Source organism: Cupressus sempervirens, chromosome 4 (assembly GCF_028749045.1).
Source record: "Cupressus sempervirens isolate cs-2001-9-10 chromosome 4, ASM2874904v1, whole genome shotgun sequence".
NCBI classification, from domain to species: Eukaryota; Viridiplantae; Streptophyta; class Pinopsida; order Cupressales; family Cupressaceae; genus Cupressus; species Cupressus sempervirens.
This window is the reverse complement of record NC_143121.1, coordinates 259,326,821-259,340,652: the sequence shown is the minus strand read 5'-3', so window position 1 is coordinate 259,340,652 and position 13,832 is coordinate 259,326,821. Positions and strand designations below refer to the sequence as shown.

The 13,832-nt window shown below is 34.7% G+C and overlaps 1 protein-coding gene across 3 annotated transcripts in view; it reads left to right on the top strand.

Annotated features, from left to right (window-relative positions):
* The window catches only part of LOC149560973 (NEDD8-activating enzyme E1 regulatory subunit AXR1-like), a 134,346-nt gene that overhangs the window by 58,370 nt on the left and 62,144 nt on the right, over positions 1 to 13,832 (top strand). For all 3 annotated transcript variants that reach the window (XM_089824911.1, XM_089824910.1, XM_089824912.1), the window contains 5 exons: positions 4,199 to 4,309; positions 4,464 to 4,543; positions 4,720 to 4,870; positions 4,958 to 5,051; positions 13,634 to 13,722. In XM_089824911.1, the coding sequence (XP_089681037.1) occupies positions 4,199 to 4,309; positions 4,464 to 4,543; positions 4,720 to 4,870; positions 4,958 to 5,051; positions 13,634 to 13,722 (525 nt within the window). The remainder of the gene's footprint in view (positions 1 to 4,198; positions 4,310 to 4,463; positions 4,544 to 4,719; positions 4,871 to 4,957; positions 5,052 to 13,633; positions 13,723 to 13,832) is intronic.

The window sequence follows — 13,832 nt, the reverse complement described above, 5'->3', positions numbered from 1 at the left end:
GAAAGCCTCCAGACTGCCTCTATATATCACCTGCAAATCTCCTTCTGTATCATTGGCTCCAGATTGCCTAGTATTAAGCAGAAGTCAATATACTTGTTCAATTGCTAAAAGAATGCAGTGAGATTACATATTACAGTCATCGTAATATAAACATGATTACATCTATAAGCAGTGCTGGAACAGAGACTTTCCTACGGATATGATTACATTCTCTAAGCCAAATCGTACTGTCTGCCGTGGCTAAGGAAGGAATTAATTAAACTCCAGAAATATAGTTCCAGATGTTTTTATGAGCTTCTCCCAATCCACACGCAAACTCTGTACCCAGCAAAAGACATTTGAAGCACCCAGAACAAAGGAGCCGTCGAGTATGAAGACAATCTCCATTACTTAGTAGCGATTTATTGAACTAAATGTGAATGTGGGAGGAGCATGTTTGATGGTTTCAGACATTGAAGAAGGTGAATCACAATTCAATGTTTACAGTTACATGGCAATGAGCCTCCACTCATCTGCAAAATGCGAAATCCCATCTCCAGCGATATTAATAGACAAATGAAAGTGTAATTTCGTGAAGCCCATACAAGATAACATTAAGCAATAAGAGGAACATACGGTGGTCATGCTGAAAGAAGCGCTAATCTAGAACAGGGATGTCATCTGACACAATTTATTTTCATTCTCTTTGATTTCCAACAGGTAAATCTGGAACCAGTCGCCCATGGTGCCGTCAAAAGTTTTTATAAGAATCACACGCCATGGATTAAAAAAAGAAAAGTCATGGAGAAGTCGGGAGCCAAAGAATTACAAAGAATTATAAAGTGATTGCCCGTAAATGAATTAATTAATAATTATTATCTTGCCACAATGTATAAATCAGTGTAACCTGGAGATTCGCACCCCCTCCCAAACCTTGAAGTACCCGTCCCCGAGACGTCCCCGCACCGGGTACTTGAGTACCCAAGCACCCCCACCTCCACCATTCCGCAACCATGCCGCTGCTGGGATGTGTACTTGAATTTTGATTTTTGAATGTTACTATTGGGTATGTAATAGGTTACTATGTTGAATTCAATGGTTCTAATTCACATTGCAATTTTGTTATGTTCAAGTATTTTAATTTGGTATATTCTAGTGAAATACTGAAACATCATTTCATAACTAGCATTTCAAGTTCTATATGTACATTGTATACTATACAACACCCCTCTCTGGCCCATCCTCTGCTTGTCGCTGTCCCTTGGCCATCTGCCGGCCGTCCTGGAAATGAGGCCCATTTCCTCGAATCCTGGAAACTCGCCCGAGCGTCTTGCCGTCCTGAAGTACCCCCGAATTGGTGTAACATTGGTATAACTTAAGGTAATGGAAAGGTGCGAAGAAAGTTAAGAAAGTGTAATTATTTTTGAAAGGGATATATGACTTTTCATTTGAAAAGTCACATCTTCCTTTGAATGGGATATAAATAAGGAGTATTTCATTTGTTAAAAAAGAGGACATTGTAATATCCAAACTTTTTATAGTCAACAAGAAGTATTTAATATCTACTTGTACGGAGGAATAAGAACTTAATATGACTTTATAATGTAAATTCAATTATTTTATTTTAATGATAAAATAAAGTCTTTTGTTTATTTTTTAACGACATGGAGATTTAAACTGCAGATGAATCGTCCTTTGTAATTATTTTTTGGAATTCTGTATACAATTTAAATGTCGGATAAGTGGACATGGTTATTTGGCATTTTAAATTCGATCATCACAGATATTGTGAAATATCAAATTGTTTCCATATCTGTGTCCAATTTGTCTCCCTACTAGAGGAGTTAAAGTTCAATCTGAACTAATTTAAGATTGGATAAATATTTGATCTGTCACATCTGTTGTATAAGTGTGTAGAACATTATAAAGTTGTATGTGAAAATCTTCACTGAAGTTGACTCTATTGCCCAAATGAGCAGAGGCACTGGACTTGTTATGATTGAGGTCAGAAAATCTATAACTTCCTTCCCACAAGCATCAAATCCATTATTTACAAATATTATATAATTCAAGCATTCAACATTCAATCCTATTTTGATCGAGTTCAAGGACTTTGCCAGACGGAGAACTCCAAAGCTTAAATTCACTATAGACAAGCCTTGAACTAGGCAGTCAGTGTTTGAGGGGAAGGTTTACCTGCCTGGGTGTAGTTGAGCTTGAAGTGCAGAGGAATCGAGAAGTTTTCCCATTCGTTGGCCAGTTCCTGATTGAGAAGTCCTATTGGAGAAGTGGCAAGCTCTTGGATTTCCAATTTGCGGTTTTGGGAACCAACAGATTGGTGACTCTACTGGGGAGAGTTGCTCGTAACAGGTGTTGTACAGTTACCCAGAGTTTCAAATTCTGTAGACCTGAATTAGAAAGCAATTATATCAGTTTTTTCAAAGGTGCATTCTATTGGAAGTGAAAACCTAGAAGAAACAGATGAATACATTCCTTGAAAGAGGTGGCGACTCTATTCAATAAAGTTTCAGTTGGTAAATCTGCTGAGGGAGAGGACTCGGAAGGAAATGATTTGAGTATCTAACATGGAGAATATGTACTATGATTAGGAAGTGGATCTATGTTACACAATGGAGGAAGTAGAGATAAACCCCCTGGATGCCTTTTTCAATCGAGAAAGATATGAAGGGGAGACATCGACACATTTGTTCATAAGGATGGTGAATATTTTTCATGAGGTACCTTTAGACATTATGCCTCCATGCAAGGAACTCATAAGAAAATTTTGTAAGTTGGGAATCTCACTAGATGACCCCGATTTGAAGCTTCTCTTTCAAATATTGGATGGAAGTTCAAGTTATATATCTCATTTGGATGCATTTTGGAACTTAGAAAAGCCTTGAACTAGGCAGCCAACGTTTGAGGGGAAGGTTTACCGGCCTGGGTGTAGTGGAGCCTGAAGTGCAGGGGAATCGAGAAGTATTCCCATTCGTTGGCCAGAACTGATTGAGAAGTCCTATTGGAGAAGTGGCAAGCTCTTGGATTTCCAATCTGCAGTTTCGGGAACCAACACTTTCATTCCCACATCTTGCTTTTGTTGGATTTTTAGTTGAGTTTTGCTTGACCCCGAAGATGAACTGAAGAATGAAACATAAATGTCTATAAGAAAAGGCTGTGGAAGCAGGATTCCTATGTTGCTTCTTGCAACTTAGACTGTCAACTGTGATGACTAAAAAGTTGCTGTGGACTCTTGCCAGTGGAACTGGATGAGGTTGCGGACTGCCACAGTAAAAAATGCCAGGAAAATAGCAGAGAAGATCCTCTGAATAGCATTTTATTATGAATGGCTTTTGAGCATCTGCCAACCATAAATGATTAAAAATTTTCTGCTAGAAACCAGTTAAGGTTGGATCTTTGGCACATGAAGTGCAACTTTCTCTCACTTAATATTCATGACTGCTATTCTGAAGGTTTTCAAACAGCTCCAATGAAGCTTTTTAAAGTTCAGAGGATATTTGTTTTCTAGAATGCAGCTTCACATAATTGGCACAATCATTGATTCCCCTCACTCTTCTTTTAGATCATTCAGAGCAAGTTTTCATAACCTTAATCGTGTCACAACTGTAGCAAATACTTATCTTTGGTAGATGTTAAAACTTTGAAATAGAAAAATTATCTGGAAGGGATGAACCTTGGGATTGGAATTGTAGAATCTGATTGATTATTATACAATTGTCACCTACTCAAAGTGGGCATTTGGTTCTTGGGTAAAATATGGATGGAATGATTGAAAATCAATTTTGCATCAATTTGTAGGAATGAATGCGACGACCCAATACCATTTATAATAATCAAACATCCCCTGCACCATATCATGATCCTTAACACTTGTAAATTTTCACTAATCATCTGTCATAATGGCTAACGTAACAAGATATTTCCATAAATCTGTTTCTGAAACTCATTTTTTGATGTTCAAAAAGTGAAATCCCTGCTCAAGGGAGTGTTTGCTATTGGATGGATTGCCGCATTGCTTTTTTCTAGGGCACCTTGATTCCTATCTTTCCTTATGTTTAACGGCAGTTTCTTTTTATCTCTCTGTAATAGTTGAAATCCGCTTAATTGTTTCTAGGGTAAATAAGAATTAACATACTGACCAACCATGGTTTAGATCCAACTCCTGATTTCTTGTTGGCTTCTTAATTTGTTAATACTGCAGCTCCCAGAAAATTCACTTTTGAAATTGGATAGAATATGCCGGCAACAGAATGTGATGCTTATAATTGCACGTTCTTATGGACTCACTGGTCTGGTTCGGATTAGCTTGAAGGTATTGTGGTTGAAGCCTATGTAGGTCAATGATTGAGGTCCATGTATTGATTTTCATAAATGTTCTATCATTGCAAAAAATAGAATCTATTTGTTTCTCTATAATTAACAATATAGCTATGTGAAAAAACCATTTGTCTGTACTTCTATTGCAGGAACATGACGTAGTTGAGTCCAAGCCAGAGCATTTTCTTAGTGATCTCAGACTCCATAAACCATGGCCTGAACTCAAGAGGTGTGTCAATAGTAAGGTTATTAAGCGAGTTAATGTGAATGCCAAGTGCAAATGATTCTGATACAGATGTGTACTGAGTTGGAAAGTTGGAAGCAAGCTCACATGACTTTCTTCTATGAGTTTTAGCAGCAAATGGCTATTGTTCATATTCCTGATACTGTTTGGAATTGGTTTAGGTTTGTGGATGGATTTAATATCAGTATAGAGGATCCCGTTGTACACAAAAACATTCCCTATGTTGTTATTCTGATAAAGTTGGCTGAAGAGTGGAAACATATGCATAATGGTTTGCCACCGGTAACCAGAGATGAGCAGAAACAATTTAAGGTGGTGTTTTTTTGGTATTACTATGTTCTTATGCTTTTCTTATTTTTGGATTGTAGCATGTATATAATTATTGATCTTTATGTCCAGGATCATTTAAGAAACAAGATGATTTCGTTGGATGAGCTCAATTATAAGGAAGCTTTGGAAGCATCGTATAAAGTCTGGGCCTCTCCTGGAATAAGTAAGTTCTGTTTATTTTTACGGTGGACCCATTTGTAAAAGAGAAGGATAACTTCTTTGATAGTAAGCAGAACTGTTTTATTGTTACACCAAGTGGCATAACTTATAGCTGCAACTAGGGTTGATCGTGGGCTGTAATATTCGTAGGTTGGAGGAACATTCAATATCTACATAATATATAACAGTAGTCAACATTCCGAACCATAATAATACACATCTATATAATGTATATACATGTTTGCATATATGTATATGTGTAGGTGCACACTCTTGTGTATGTATCTACAAACACACATCATATACACAAGCAATTATATATATATGTTTATGTGTGTAAGTATGCACACACATGATTCTGGCAGCTGAACTATTAAATTTCTAGTATAGAATCGTCCAAAAACTCTCATATTTTACTTTTTGAAAACCTTAGAGAAACTACAGCCTTCCCTTTCCAAATATAGAACTCATACAGCATGGTGTGGCTAAACATCGTCGTAAGCTCATTTACATCTGCAATCTTAACTTTCAGCTCATGGATTGTGCACAATGAAATGAATTGAAACCCCAGCTACAGAAAAGTCATAATTGAAAAAAAGAAAAGAAAAGAAAATGGGATCCTAAGCATCAGATTTTAACAAAACCCTTTTATTACTTATGAACATTTTCCTTTTAAGAAAACCTCGACTTGTAGAAAGTGGAAGGTGAAACTTATAGAGATGAATTTGGCTGGGACAGAGTGGCATTTTGTAAATTGATGTTATTGGTTAAGTGAGAAATATAAAGAGAACAATTCCAAGCAGCCACTTCCTCTGCGAGCATTAAAATGCCTTGGTGCTTGTCACTGCACTTTTCTTGAAGATTTTTTTTTTTCCAAGGGAAAGATGAAGATGGAATTCAAACCTACTGCTGCAGAAGCAGAGGATCCTAATAACCTATAATGCAATTAATTAGAAGATTTTCAATGTATCTTGATATCGAAATATGGTGGCATGAAATATTGTTGGTGTAGGGTCCATAACTCAGCTTATTCAGAGTTCAGTTGTCCAACATGCCATGAAGCCATCAAGCATGTCAAGTGCCGAATTGGATTTTTGAATCTTCAGGATGTAATCAGACAAAATTTGGAGTCTATGCTTTGAGCAAATGGATTTAGGATCAAAAGCATCTGAATGAGAAGAGAACAAGCTACAAGTATGTAGCATGGTTGAACTTAATGACTAAGGTACTCAAGTGGAAGATAATCTCTCATGCAAGTGGCAAGATCAAGTACAAGTTTGAAAGGAAATACAATGAGAAGATTTCCAAAGGTATATAAGATAGCATGAAGATGAAGTCATAGTTCAAAATTTCATTATTGACAACTTATTGTCAAGGGGAAAAAACGCGAAGTTATTGGAGATAAATCGACAACTTATTGGGAAAATATCGGGAACAGCTTAAATTTAATGAGAAATGCTTTAAAAAAAAAACTCATTGAGGAGATGCATCTAATGAGTCAGTAAATGAGCAAACAAGCTAAAGAAGCTTTGTGATGTGGAATGTTGATGGCTGGTAGCCAGAGTCTTGATAGTCTGAACTCTGAAGCAAACTAAAAATAGAAAATTGTCTTCATAAAATGTAAGTAAATACAACATCAAAATAGTCTGCATTTTCCTCTTCCCTTTCCTAACAGTTCTAGTAAAAACTACTGGAATGGTAATGGCTGTAGCCCTAGAAGTCCGCTATGGCTGTGGCTGTGCCTCCTCTCTCTGCACAACTGGCTGTGACTTGACCTCCATACTAGATGTAGAAGATGCTGACATCTGCAATGACTCCAAACATTTGAATCCTCCTTAATTTACTCATCCTCCTGAATGTCATCCAATCTCACTAGGATTCCACCCTCCTCCTTTGCTTGCTTCTCCAAATCATAGATCTCACACTCTCTGAACAATGGAGTTTGTTGGCATATATTAATTTCTTCCACCAACTATATGCAGTCATCAAACTATGCATTTAAAATAGAAGTTTTGTAATTTAAAAGGTTTCTGTAGCAGACCATCTTGAAGCCAAATCTTATGAACTTTTTCTGGCATATTCTCATAAAGGTTTGCAGGGGCAATGGAATCACATCCTAAAAGTTGCTAGTGGGTGTAAAAGAGGTTTCTCGAGATGAGCACTGCTAGGAGTCAATTAAGGTCCATACCTAGGCATATGTGTTTGTCTGTTTTTCTAAAATAAACTTGCTTAAAATATTGTGGGATGAGTATGTTGTTTGTAATTTATCAGGTGCTAAAAGTGTTCAAAAAAATTGTCGGTTAAAATAAGTTCCTGTAATTTCAAGGAAATGTACAAGCACAAAAATAGTTGTCGAGTGTGTGAAATCCATGCTATTATTAATATCAAGGTATATCTTGATCTGATTGAGAGAGTTGAAGTGTTTGGATCGAAGTTAGAGAGAAATAAATTAATTGTAGCTTTACTCAGAGGCGGTGAAAAAACTTGAAGTTGTACTCAATCAACAGAGTATTGCTGAAATTGCTGCAGAGAAGAAGAGAAGAGGTAATATAAAGATTCCTCATAGTATTGAGATGTTAATGGGCTTAAGTAATAGTGGTGTAGTTCTATGCAATCAAAAAAAAGTGATATTTTTTGAATGTTGTAGCATTTTGTTTCAGAATTTGAGCAAGGAATGAATGAGGCCAGTAGAGCCCACAAATACTTGGAACCTTAAGCACCATAATGTGTTTCAATATGAGAATGTTTATTGTACTTGAGTTATTGTAGGGGGTGCACCATCGGTTGTATCCGACACCCTAGAATTTGGTTAAACATATTGATGTACCATGTATGTGAAAAGGATTCCTATAGAACTAGCAAGTATAGTGGCTAGGTACCCATGTATTTCGGTAGATGGATTTCTTTTTATATGGACTCAATAATTAGTTTTGATGCAAGTATAGAAGGAGAAAGGCGCAAACTCTGTTTCTCTGTAAAGATGATTTGTGGTCATTAGAATTAGTGAGTGCTTGGTTTGTGGTAATCCAAAACCACTTGAGTGCAAAATTTATGGTGATCTTAAAACCATTTGTGTGATCTTTGTGAAGTTCGTGGTGAGCTTCAAACCACGTTAGAATTGCATTGGTTAGGGATAAATCGTAAAACCCGAAGTGATTGTGATGCAGGGGAAACAATATAAGTGATAGTATTTGATAAGTGATTGTAAATCGGTACCTACCAAGGCTTTAAGCTAGGACCCATCGCTTCTAGATAATGGGGGGGTATCTGAAAACAATCAACATAATTAATTAATGGGGGATGTTAGAAGGTGTAAATTAATCATGCTGACAAAGTTGTCGGCATAGGCAAAGAACCGACATTAGCTGCTCAGCCACCCAATTTAGTCAATTGCACAGTGGTCCATTGCCTTATCCACAATTAATGCTGCATCTAACTTAGTTCCAAAGTGTACTTGAAATTTATTATGTATTTCTCAATAAATTTGATGAATTAGCGTTGCAATCTTAGAGCTCTTTTATGAGTTTCTTCTCTGTGCCTTGTTTTTTAACAAATCAATGTCATCCAAATCAAGTGGACCAGCTGGTGTTCCTCTACTTTTCTAATGTGCAACTGAAGGTTATATTGCATAAAGACAAGGTCTTTGAGGTATTTTTGTGCTAACTTGTTCCTCTTCTTCGTTTTAATGGACTTGAACAAGCTCAAATTGCGCTAACAACTGGACGAACTACAAGGCTCTAAAATGCTGCAAATCATGTTTTTTCTCCTTCAACACTTTTTCCCTCTCCCAAACATTGTTTTGCAAAGTAGAAAATGTCAAATGAATGATTTTTGGGTTGTCAGTCCCTACTAGCGGATTGTTGTCGATAATTTGGTGACATATAGGCGGCTTATCAATGATAAGTTGGGTTTTTCTTTGGGATAAATTTTAAAATATTGGCAATATGTTTTGTGATAACTTTACGTGTCTTATTATTGGTTGTAACTTATCACAATAAGTTGTCCTATCAGTAATATTTTGATCTATGGATGAAACAATTTGAGAATAGGAGCCATCATGATTGAAAACTTGATAATGTTGAGATTTTTTCCCATCTAAAGTGGCGCTCCATTTCTTCAATCAATCAGATCATGCCAAGTGTGCAAGTGGGAGAGATCAACAATATTATCTCTAGATTCATTGGATTTGCCAAAAGGAATAAGTCAAAGAAAATTATCTTCCAACAAAAGATTTATTGTAAGCCCACATGGCATTTAATCTTTGGCCCATTAATTGGTGCTTTCTTCTATAATCTTCTACCTAACTAGTTTTCTCATTACTTCGTAAAAGAAACGTAATTTTTCTGTTGGCCAATAAGATGGTTCTTTATTGTTATTGGGCAAGCATTTAATGCTTGTAGGCGTTAGGTAGATTAGGGTCGTTTTTCCTAAGAGATTAGATTAGATTACCTAAGGGAGAGACTTTGAGAAATTTTTGCAATAACACTACCAAAATTATTCCTTCTTCATTGTTGGTTTTCATGGTGAATGTTGGTGACATTTGGAGTATTGCACGGTTTCTAAGTTTTGTCCCTTAGATTATGATTTTATTTCATGTTGGTTAGAAATAGTGTTTAGTTGAATGGAAGATATTTTGGATGCATCTTTGGTGAACTCACTTAGACCAAACTACCAGCTGCTTGGTGATTCTAAATAAATTTTGCGTGGTGGGATGACATATTTATGAGTTTTACTTTGATTATTGCTTGCACATTGGTATGCATCAATAGATGGTGGTAATGGAGTAGTGATAGTTTGAACATCTTACATCTACCTTAGGAGTACTAGAGTTGAATGGAAGATATTTTGGATGCATCTTTGGTGAACTCACTTAGACCAAACTACCAGCTGCTTGGTGATTCTAAATAAATTTTGCGTGGTGGAATGACATATTTATGAGTCTTACTTTGATTATTGCTTGCACATTGGTATGCATCAATAGATGGTGGTAATGGAGTAGTGATAGTTTGAACATCTTACATCTATCTTAGGAGTTTGCACTAGTTTGGTTGATGTCGATGGCTAAACCATGTCTAGTAATATCAAAAAGATGTCCACTATCTCTTACATTTTAGGATTAGAATAAATTTCTAAACCCTTTCCTTTGCATTTTGTTTCATTAGAAAATGTTGAAGTAGTGACATCCATGGAATGCAAAGTATAAGTCCCTTGGTGATAACCACTATATCACATCATTATAAGAGTGAAAGTCCACTATAAGAAGGAACCTTGAGGTTGGCTCGTTTGGTTGCACAATCTATATAAATTGTTTAGCATATTAGCATCCTCATTCAAGAGAACTTTGGAGATTTGGTGTTTTATCTTGTGTTAAAGTGATAGCTTCAGTTGAATTAAATTGATCATAAGTGAAACGATGATTATGATTATTTGATCATTATAATTGGTTAACAGTAATTATTAGATAATTATATTTAAATGCTAATCTATATACATATGTATGTGTGTGTGTATTCTTATATTGATGATTATTGTTATATTATATTATAATCATAAGACCAAATTGATTGACCGATTACATATCATGTAAATTGGCACTTTGTTAATTCTGATTAACATAATTATATTGGGCTTTTATTAGCACTGACCACCCTGCATTAGAAGTGCCTCTTAATATCTATCGGGCTCTGATTAATATATGGCGATTATGATATACAGATCAGTCATCATAAATACCACTTAATATATGGTAGTCGGGAGTATTATTGTGCAATGGTTCTTCGTATAAAAGGTGACTCTTGGGTGACGGGGCATTTCCTGTGTAGGCACATAGGGACATGCCCCTACATAGGGGATACCTCTTCATTATATATTTGTATTGAGAGAACTGCAGATGGACAACATATCAGTCACAATATATTATTACATCTGCAGTATATCTACTGTAATAAATCAGATTCATAGAAAAAATAATTCAGAGCATTATTACATCATAACTGTGAAGAAATATATCTGCACAACAAAAGAATTTAGTAAGTGAAAATAATTAGAGTAAATACTTACACAGAGCAGTGTTATTACAAGCGCATTGCCTCTTCATTTTCATATCAGCCATATATATATATATATAAGATAGAGAGATTATGTATATAATATATTGATATTGGTAGGAGATTTGATATCATATCAATTTGGAGATCTATATATACAGTCTCTCTTATATACGACTGTTATATAGATATCCTTATTATAAGAGAAAGTAATATAATAAGATATCTATCAAGGAGAGATAATATCTATTATGTTCTAATTAAGATAATTGAGATTATACTTGTAAGTATAAGTTATAAATATCACCTAGATTTGATAATCTTATCTAAGGTATTTATCTAAGCTACATACATAATTTAAAAGGATTGTTTCGGTATGTTGTAGCACAATAAAGCTCACATCAGCAGGTCCATATTGTAATTTTACTTAGGATACAATGTATCTATTTTCATTTTCAGTTTATGATAGTTTCTAAAGGGAACATTGTTTTGTAATTGCTGTAAAATTTGCATATTATTTCATTTCAATACAAGCAATCACCATTGTTTTTAGCACTATTTTTGATGTGGGAGTTTTTACATTTTAGCTTGGTCTGATGGTACATTGTTTTGAGAAACCATTTATGGTATTCATCTCTCATTTCTCTATAAATTGAAGATATGATATGGTAATTTTATAATGGGATTATATAACTACGTAGGCGTTGTGGAAGCATTTTTAGTGCAAAGAGAGTATTAGGGTTAGATTAATAAATTTTTGTTCTCTTTATCGTGTTGATTTTTACCTTGAAAGGATTTCTCTACATAATTTTGTATTTACACAATTTGCTGATTTATGAAATCACTTTAGTAGTCTTATCATTATGGTAATACTTGTTTGAAAAAATAAACTTAAGATTTTCAGACTATTGTATAAGCTTTCTTGCATTAGTTTCATCTTGTTTTGTAACACTACAACCCACATGGGTTTCTTGATGGATGCACATGCAACGTTATGAGCTGATATTTGTTTCTTATATTATTATTAGTAAATATCAACTGTTAGAAATATAACACACACCCAATGAAAATTTTGATTAATGATGCTAGCTACATATGTGTTACTAGGTTTTTTTTCTCTTTGATACAACATAAACTATTGGTCCTTAAGGATTCTTAGGATTCCAGTGGATCCTAGATGGAGTGATTCAGTAATAGGTCGATAAAAGTACCTAAGAAGATCCTCTAATTGACTTAAGGAAGTATGGCTGATGATCAGCTAAATGTGGTCTGGTTCTTACTTGATAGCTTCCAAAGTTCCATTCCCAACAACAGTCAGTGTTGAGTCCAATGCAATCTGGACTGTCCAATTTTGATTTATGCATCTTGAACGAAGTCACAAAATCCACATCGGTCTAATACTGGTGACAGTCATCTCATATTGCATCATGGAGGCAACAAGGATCTCACCTTTGGATATGATTGACTCTTACATAATTTATTTTGATAATATTTAGGGACACACTTTTTATATTTGATACTAATGATTTAATGTGCTTTTAGGCTTAATTTTAATGAGTTCAAAATGATAAGAGGGGATCTTCTCTATTTATCTTAGCATAAGTCAAAGTTATACAATAGCTTTTTATGTTGATTTTGTGCAGCTTTTAAGAGTTATTTTATAGGAAAAAAGCTTTCGTTCTAAAATTTTGAGATGTTATTCCGTACTTTTAAATCCAATGAGCTAGTTTAAGAAGTTTTGGGTGCATAAAACATAGACTGACTTGCATCTAAGAGATTCAAAGAACATGAAGTTTTTAATTAATTGCAACGCAATACATACAGATTACACTTGGTCTCAAATATCATGAACCACTGATTATTGTGTTCCCAGAATTGGCTTTCTGTATTCAAGTTTACATAATGTTTGACAACAAAATACTTAAAAGTATTTTTCTGATAAGACTTGTGGTTTACGATCTCAGAAACATGAACTTAATTTTTGATTTAGGAATTTTGTTTTATCTATTATTCAAAATGATTTTTTATGCTTTTTTTACGTTATGTTACTTATTTATGCTTTTAACAACAGTAGCGATCTACAAATTGTTTAGCACATTGTCCTGGAAGTATTTTAACTGCTTCACCACTTTCATAATTTACACCTGAACGCTAATATATTTATTTATCTTTAAAGGTCATTTTATCTTTTCTTTTTTCCACACTTTTATTTAATACTATTTCTGAGATCCAGAATTATTTAAGGTAGTACTTTTAATACCTCATGACATGTCTTTATTACTTGTTTATATATCTAATATGATTGCAGCTTCCTTCGTAATCCTGTTTTTTCTTCCCTTATATTTCTATGTTAGTTGAAGTGCCTGACAGAAAACACTAATGCATATCTTTATAATGGTCCATGTAGTATATATAAAAATTGTTGATGCAACTCTTAACAATAATATGTTTTTATCAGACCTTGCATAACTCGAGTAGAATGCTTTGGAGGATTTCACATGCAAAGTTTCATTTTTACCAAATAAACTTTGTGTTGCAGGTTCACAACTTCGTTATATTATTGATGACAGCTCAGCTGAAGTAAACTCCAATTTATCTGAATTTTGGGTGCTGGTAGCTGCTTTGAAGGTAATGCCAATGTCTTGATATCCTGGCAGTTATAGGGTGGTCCAAGTAGACTTATCTTTCATGATGAGTTAAAACATTTTCTGATTGAATTTGTGTCTATTTTATTAATT